Source organism: Elephantulus edwardii, unplaced genomic scaffold (genome assembly GCF_000299155.1).
Source record: "Elephantulus edwardii isolate Elephantulus edwardi_28Jun2011 unplaced genomic scaffold, EleEdw1.0 scaffold00045, whole genome shotgun sequence".
Classification (NCBI taxonomy): Eukaryota; Metazoa; Chordata; class Mammalia; order Macroscelidea; family Macroscelididae; genus Elephantulus; species Elephantulus edwardii.
Genome location: NW_006399795.1, coordinates 16,755,937 through 16,763,678, shown reverse-complemented (window position 1 = coordinate 16,763,678; position 7,742 = coordinate 16,755,937). Strand labels below are relative to the sequence as shown.

Sequence of the window (7,742 nt, the reverse complement as noted above, 5' to 3'; positions counted from 1 at the left end):
CCCCGCGCCGCCGCCGCCCCCTCGGGCCGCGCAGTTAAAGGGACCGACCGGCCGGAGGCCCAAGCTCACGGCCACCTGGGGGCGCCCGGGAGCGGAGGCGGGGCCTTACGTCACCTGAGGGGTGGGGTGCAGGCTGCGCACGCGTGCGTGCGTGCTAGTCATCGCGAGCCTGTGAGCGCGCGCGTCCGGCCTGGCGGAGCCCTTTCCTCCACTCTCCCCAGGTCCCGAGCACCCTGCATTCAGGACCCGGTCCGATTCCTCTTCCCTAGGCCAAACCCTTGTTTCCCTACTCAGGTCGGATGGGCGGATCCTCAGCAGGCCCCGCCTCTGCCTCATCTGCATGTCACGCCCCTAGCTGTCAGAAAGAGACCAGCCCCTGGGACCATTCTAAGCCCTGCCCCGCTCTGTGAGGAATCTCCCTCACGGATTCTCAGTCTTCTCATCTGAGTCTGCAGGTGCTTGGCGTTCAGAGGCGCCCTGGCCACATCGATGAGCCGCGGGAGAGTCACCCCTGAGAAGCTGAGTATTCTTTGGGTACAATCTGAAAGCTGGGGGTGCCTAGTCATTCTGCGCCTCCGCGCCAATTCTGAGTTCGTGCATCCTCTGTGAGACCCCATGAGGGTTCTGAGAGACACCAGCCTTAAACTGACACAGGTGCCTGCCCCCTCAAAAATACTTTGTGTCCAATCCAGGAGCCGGCGGTGCTTGACCATTCTGCATCCCCGCGTCAGTTATGAGCGTGTGCACCCTCTTGTGGGATCCCTCCAGCTCTCAGAGAAACACCAGCTCTAAATGGACATGAGTATGAATGTGCTAGCCTGTATATGGTGACCCAAAACGACAGCTGGGGCTTATCGTGGGCAGTTATGAGCTCCTGTGTCCTAGAAGGTTCTTACAGCCGAGAGTAAGGATCTCCTCCTTGCCTGGGCAATTCCAACTGACCTCAGGCCTCGCCTTAGGAGACTTAAGGCCGCTAGAGGGAGTCCCATGCTGGTGGGAGAGGGGAGGAATGAAGCCCTAGCACGCTGCCCAAGTGAAAGTGGAGTCTATGATGTCCCAGTGACAGTATACATCAGACAATCCTTGTCCCTTCTGAACCGTAAGATGTCCTACCTGTCTGGTCATTTTTATTCCAGGCTCTGAGCAGTGACCAAAGGGTGATTGCCAATGCCCTAGCCCAGGCTGATGTCTAACCCCCAGATGAGACTAGCTGAAGGTCATGACACCCGTTCCTCTCCTCCGATGAGAAGAGTGAGCAATCCATTCTGCCAGCTCAACGCCACTGATGCTGGATCCAGAGTCCGACCTCTCTCATTCTGTGGTAAACTGAGGACTCCAAGCAGAATGATTTAGAAGAAGGAGGTGCCTGGCTCTTTGCTGGGTGCACAAGAACAAAGAAGGCAAACTCTGAAAGCTCATCTGGGGAGCTCTGGTCAGAGGGCTGGTGACATGCGCATAGATGTGGTCATTTTAGGCCCCAGGCTTTCTTTCAGCCTCCAGGGTCTCCCTCTCCCAGTTGCCACTTGTTCCAAACCACAGTGAGTTGGAGGTTGGTGGTTAATCCCAGCACTGGCACTAACATAATCCAACTGGGGCTCTGCCCAGGGCAAGTTTGTGGTCAGGGTATGAGTTGTTATGGGAGACATTGTCTAGTGACAGGGCAACCACTGAAGGGCCCAGAGTCACTGGGCTGGGAGGGAGATCACACCCCCAGCCTGGCCTCTTCCCCATCCTTTGCCACTGTGGAATCCTGTGGATGTCCCTCATCCTTTCCTGTTCCCTGTTGTCCTGGGAGAGCCTTGGAAGGTAGGCCAGGGATGAGAAGACACAGGCTTCAATAACTAGCATTTAGCCACTGGTCTGTGGCGGCCAAGAAAATGTGCCACTCAGTTCTCCTCCCACCCAGCTGTTGCTCCAACTCTACCCCACATTCATGCCATCCAGCCTGCTCCAAGCGAATGGACGGGCAAGGCTAACTGAAGTTAGCCCAGTCTAGTGGTCTCTTGTAGAGCCCCTTTTTTGTCAGGTGATACTTTTTCAGAGCTATTATCTAGGCTCCTCCTGCCCCTCTCCTTTCAGAGGTGTTAAGCCAGTGTTCTGGTCTGAAGGCCTTCTTGTTAACATCTGTTTTCTCCCCCTTTATCCTTGCACATCTAATCTTGTTGGCTGCTCCTCAGAGGACTTGCATTAACAGAGCCTCCTTTCTCAGTTCTCATAGCCACACAGATCCCTCCCCAGTGTCCAAATAATCCCTCAGAGGAGGTTCTGAAATGGCTTTGAAACCGGGGGGCAAGTAACATAAAACTGGCTCCACTGGCCTTTCTCAGGGTACGTGTTCGAGGAGACCCAGACTGGACCTTCCACTCTAAGGAACAGAGTGATAGTGCAAGTTCAGATGAAGACACCTGAGATCCCTGAAGTCGACTGGACCCTCTAGAGAAGGAGGAGCTGCAGAGTCACACTAGAGCCAGGCTGTAAAAATCTGATGTGGCCTTTATTGTGACAGCGGTGATCCCGCAGGAGGAACAAAGGTGGAGAGTCTGAGCAGCAGCAGAGGCCACCCTAGAATCATCCTCCTTCCTCTCCTGTCCTCAGCCAATAGCAGAAGCCAAAAGAGGCCACCACCTCGAGCCCAGGGAGGGCCTGCAGGAGGGTGGTCACCGTTAAAGGTCACATGGAGCCCGGTGAGTGTCAAGGCAGTTGGTTGGAAACAAGGCTGAAACCAGGGGTCAAAAGCAGAGGCAAGAGCAATGGGGCACCCCAAGCAGTACAGAGGGGCAATGACCTTCAGGCTGGAGGGTGAATCCTCAGGTGGAATGAGTTACAGCCCAATGGGGCTTGGTGATAGCCCCTGAGGGGAGGTGTCTAGAGGATCCCAAGGGATTTTTGAGTTGCCAGCATGCCTCTTAGAAGAGTCACAGGGATGTCACCTCTGGAAAACATCTCCACTAAGCCCCCTCCAAGAATGGCCCCTCGCAGGCAGAGGCTGGGGTACTGAAGGCTTGACAACCACTGGAGGAGTCTTGGCTAATTTAAAGGGGGGGGGCATGGAGGAGAGGGACGGACTTCTCAGTGAGCCTCAGAGGCTTCGAGGGCTGGCTGAAGAGACAGCGCCAGGCAGGAGTCCATGGAACCCACTCTTGCTTGAGAGACTGGGTGGCTTCCAGGAGAGGGGTATGGAGGCAGCCTGCTTTGCACCAGTCTAGGCCGAGTTCCAAGAAAGCGGGACCAGCCGCTGAATGGGCGCTGGTGGAACCAAGCGCACAGAGGTCAACAAGATGTCCTCAAATGTGGAAGGACAGGAGGTGGCAGAGCTGCTGGCCCAGCCAGGAGCTCAGATGGTTTCATTTGCAGTACTCCTTCCTGAACTCTGGAAATCAAGGGACAAGGCTTAATCTGTGCTCCACTCCACCCTCCTTGTGGGATACTCAGGGCAGACATGCAAGAGGACTTCCCAGGGAACATGGAACTGGGTGCAGGGTGGGGTAGTGCTCTGAGAGGAGATGGGGCAGGAAGGAGCCCTCACCAGCGACTCTCACCTTTGTCCAGGTCAATGTTTTTGGCAGGCAGGGGACTGTGAGCCAGTTCAGCCCTTTCCTTCAGGATGTTGTTTTTGTAATCTGTCACCAGGAGATCACAGTGAGTGGCCCCTCCAGACACGGCTCTTCCCCAGCCCAAGACTGGGGCCCACCTCACCTAGTTGGATGTCTTCACCCCTGTAAGGAGCCTGGTCCCCTGAGACCACAGCCAACTCTGCCATGTTCACATCCTTCCTGGAGGAAGGGGCATAAAGAAAGTTAGAGCAGGGGCGAGGACAGGGACTGGGTCTCCAGAAGGGCTAGTAGGGAGGGAAATACTCACCCCTTCGACTTCCCCAACTTTCTGTCTGAATGAGCATATCCTGAGAGAAAGAAAGACATATATTAGAGGAGGCTCAGCTTCTAGCTGGTCCCTGCTTCCTGCCTCCTGCCCAGCGCACAGGTAAGCACCCCAGTCCCATCTCTGTTGGTGGGTCCTTCCTAACGCTACACTCTGCCCTCCGCCAGGCCTGCGTCCTGCGCCCTGAACTGAGAGGTGAGCAGACGCTGGAGGGCCCAGCCCTCACCTCCGCGGTGGACACGGTGCTTACGGGTTGCCAGGACGACCGTGATGAGTAGCAGGATGAATAGCAGCAAGGTGGCCAGCACATAGCCAAGCTGCTGGAAGAAGTGGGCCCGGCTCTCAGGGACAATGACGTTGATGATGCTGTGGCCGTGTGTCAGCGAGGGGTCTGCAGGGGTGATGCAGGCTGAGTCAGGCAGGTACCCCTGCCTGCCCTGATGGGAGCCCCTGCTGGGTCTCAGGGCAGGTTCAGTGCACACTCAGTGGGGCCTTCCCCCTTCCCCCCCACCCCCCCACCCCGCAAACCCCTAGGTCCCTGAATATGAGAGCCGAACCCAACAGGGAAGCAAAGGCCAGGCAAGCCCAGTCAAGCCGTGGGGAAACTATTTCTCCATGCCCCATTCTGAGGCATTCTCCAGGGCCCCAGGGCCACTCTTCACCTGGGTTGGGCGCACTGCTGTGGCTGGACCCGTTCCCCGGAGAGTCCCGGGCGCGCGGCTCCACCACTGGCTCGGTGACCTTCAGGTGGAAAATGCGGCGCTCGTGCAGGCCGCAGTAGTGGTGGTGCAGGTGGCAGGAGTACGTGCCCTCGTCGGCCGGCTCCAGCGGGTCGATTCGCAGTGAGAAGTCGCCGCGCGCAAAGGCATCGGTCCCCACGGTCACGCGCTCGTGCAGGAAGGGCGGCCCGTATGCGCGGCGCTCCCCGGAGGCGTAGAGGTCGAGCAGGCGGTCGGCGCGGTCGTGCGGCACCCCGGGCGGCTGTCGGTCCCAGTGTACCACCTGCTGCGCCTCCTCCAGGTGCCGATCCGTCCATACGTGGGCGCGGTTCACGCAGGTCAGCAGCGCCGGCGCCCCGAGCTCCACGGTCAGCACCTCCTTCTCGCCGTCCCAGAGCGCGCCGGCCTCCAGGGCTGAGGGGGCGGGGCGGTCAGAGCAGAGCTTGGGGCGGGGCGGACCCGGGCCCTGGGAAGGGGCGGGGGAGGGGTCCATTGACCGCTGGGATAGGTGGGGACCAGCCAAAGGTGCTGCTGAGTTCTGTGCTGGGGACTCTGATGGAGAAGGGGTGTAGCAAGATGCCAGGATGAACATGAGAGGGGGGATGAGGGTGGTGAGTGACAACCGGAAGACCTGGGGAAGGGTAGGTGGGGGCGGGATGGGGCTCAGGAGGCCGGGACAGGAGCTCACGGTCGTCAGTGACTTTCAAGAGGATGGCCAGGCTCTCGTAGAGGTGGCAGTAATGGTGGTGCAGGTTACAGGTGTACAGTCCCTCGTCGGTCTCCTCCGCAGCTGCAGACCCAGAGGACATAAACTCAGCTGCTATGAACTCCGCGGCCCCGCACCCCATGCCCCCTGCTCGTGCGCCCCCCCCGCTCGTGCGCCCCTGCCCGTGCGCCCCTTGCGCCACGTGGCCCCCAGCGTACCGCGGATGAGCAGCGAGAAGTTGCCGTCGTAGAAGGCAGAGGGCGACAGCAGGAGCCGGCCACGGTCGCGCGGCTCGTACACGCGCTGCTCGCCCGCCGAGTACATGTCCACCAGCCGGCGCGCAGGGCCGTGGCCGCCGCCGCTGAGGTCCCAGTGGACCACGCGCTGGCGGTCGTGCAGCCGGTCCTGGGTCCACACCATGCGCGGACTCTGGCAGCGCAGCACGGCCCCGGTGCCGGCTTCCCAGTTCACCGTCACCTCGGACACCAGGGAGCTGCCGGCCGTCGCCAGCCCTGAAGGTCCTGGCGGGACAAGTCAGAAGGGGAGAGAAGGGACATGAAGATAGGAAGAGGGCTAGCAGAAGAGAGGAGGGCAGGAGTTTTGGTGGTCACTAACCTGAGGAGGCCAGGACAGCATTGCCTGGAAAAGAGAGGGGGAAAAAGAGTCAGACTCTGAAGGGGACCCTTCAGGCTCTGTCATCTGGTGGAGCCTCACCTCCACGAGGGGGTGCTGTGACACAGGGGGATACAAGGTGAGGATACCTATCAAAGCTCCTGTCCGAGGCTGTGGGTACAGTGACTACCTTTTTAAGAATATGGAAACTGGGGTCGCCAGCAGGTGGGCAGTACAGCCAGGGCTAGGCACTGTGCAAGCTGGCTCAGGGGCTACTTCTCAGAGTCAGTGGTCACTATCATGGCCACCCCAGGCCACTAAAAACCACACAAGCCTGACAGTAGAGCAAGATTCAGGGCCGATTGTGGGGGCTTCTTCGCAGGCTCCTGCATACCCTCCTGTGGGAAGCATGCACCTGCCGGGAGCCCCTCAAACACAAGACTATCCTTGGGGAGGGGACTCAGGGCCAAAGAGGTGGGGACTGACCCTGCCCCCGCCCTCCCAGGCTGAGCTGTGCTCCAGAGATGGTGGCTGAGTGCCCGGACGAGAGGAATGTGCCGGGTCAGCGGCCACTGGAGGCGGGCTCAGGGGGCCTGGGAGACCAGGGCTCCCCCCCTCAACACCAGCCGACTTCAAGCCTCAAAGCCCGTCTAGACCCCTTCAGTCCCTCAAACCCACTGTCATTCTCCTGGCTTCCAACTACTTCTGCTGAGAGAAGTATAAAGAGGCCTCTAATGCATAGGATGCTGTGTGTACCACGGGCTGGAAGCCACCTCCATCTCCTCCTCCTCCTCCTAGGTCCTCTGGGCTCCTCAGCCCTGGAAGGGAAGTTCTGGGAGTCTAACCCAGGACCCCTCCCGCCAGGCCCTCGACCTCCATTGGGGCTCTTTTGATAGAGCTTCCCCTTGCCCCCTAGACCTGGTCCCTTCCTGGGGAAGGAGGTGTCCCGCCCCCTCCTGGCTCCATCGCCTACGGGCAAATTTGCTTGAAACTCCTGAAAGATGAACTCCTTGAGTCCACTCGCCCTGGAGCAGCAGGTTGCCTGAGCCCTCTCTCTCACACACATACCCAGACCCTTGCCCACTGCACACTCACCCTGCAGAAGTATAAGTTTCCAAAGCAGGACTCGGGACAGCGGTTCCATGGCGCCGCCTGGCCCGCTGGCCTTGCTTTGTCTCTTCCGGCTCTAACTCTCCAGAAAAACAGCCCAGCCCCCTCCCCCTTCTTCAACACCCGCTATGACATCACGGAGCCCTGGGCCAGGACAGCCAGACCACCCCTCCTTCTCCGCCCTGGTCCCACAGCCTCCCCCATCCTCAACTGGCATGCAGGGGGAGTGTCTGGAAAGAGCCCGGCCCCCTCTCCGCCTGAGGTCTTGAAGAGGGGAAGGAATAAACTCAGCCCTTGAGGGGAAGGAGGGACGTGTGGAACCCATCCTGAGTTGCTTCAGCGTTGGGCTCGGGGTTGAGGCTCCTCTGTCCACCTCTGGGGTGGAGCCTCAGCCTCAGACCTCAAGCCTGGAGTGGGACCAGGACATTCCTGGGTCAGCAGCCTGGTGCAGTTGGGCGAGGTCCTCCTGGAGCCCTCTTCTGCCAACTCTAGGTCAGGCAGCTGAAAATGGCTCAAGCAGGGACCCCCAGGAAGTCTGCTGCCTTTGAACCCCTACCAGCTCTTCCCACCCTTCTCATTAGCTGTGGCATGTCTTCTCTTCTGGACTTCTGTGGCTGGAAGTGCAGACGAAGTAGCACCTGCCCCCTAAGACTGGGGTGGGGACGGAATGTACGGAGAAGGGCTCAGCCGCTGCCTGGGCGCCCCAGAGCAAAGGC

General features: G+C 59.6%; 1 protein-coding gene across 2 annotated transcripts; it reads right to left on the bottom strand.

Annotated features, from left to right (window-relative positions):
- Positions 1–3,344: 3,344 nt before the first annotated feature.
- Positions 3,345–7,060, bottom strand: MXRA8 (matrix-remodelling associated 8). Of its 2 annotated transcripts, none has more exons than XM_006885843.1 (9): positions 6,991–7,060; positions 5,523–5,825; positions 5,287–5,388; positions 4,542–5,012; positions 4,106–4,270; positions 3,862–3,901; positions 3,697–3,773; positions 3,540–3,620; positions 3,345–3,370 (listed from the first exon to the last, which is right to left on the bottom strand). In XM_006885843.1, the coding sequence occupies exons 1-9, from the start codon at positions 7,058–7,060 to the stop codon at positions 3,345–3,347; spliced, it is 1,335 nt and encodes a 444-aa protein (XP_006885905.1). The 2 variants fall into 2 exon arrangements, with proteins under 2 accessions (XP_006885905.1, XP_006885906.1); XM_006885844.1 differs by having other exon boundaries at positions 5,523–5,816.
- Between the last annotated feature and the right edge of the window lie 682 nt (positions 7,061–7,742).

Excerpts from the sequence above, each read along its gene's own strand:
- MXRA8 (XM_006885843.1), bottom strand. The coding sequence starts at position 7,060 with ATGGAACCGCTGTCCCGAGTCCTGCTTTGGAAACTTATACTTCTGCAG. Across the intron at positions 5,389-5,522 it reads CTTCTCGCTGCTCATCCGCG|CTGCGGAGGAGACCGACGAG; the intron begins GTACGCTGGGGG and ends CTGGGTCTGCAG. Across the intron at positions 3,902-4,105 it reads GCACCGTGTCCACCGCGGAG|GATATGCTCATTCAGACAGA; the intron begins GTGAGGGCTGGG and ends TCTTTCTCTCAG.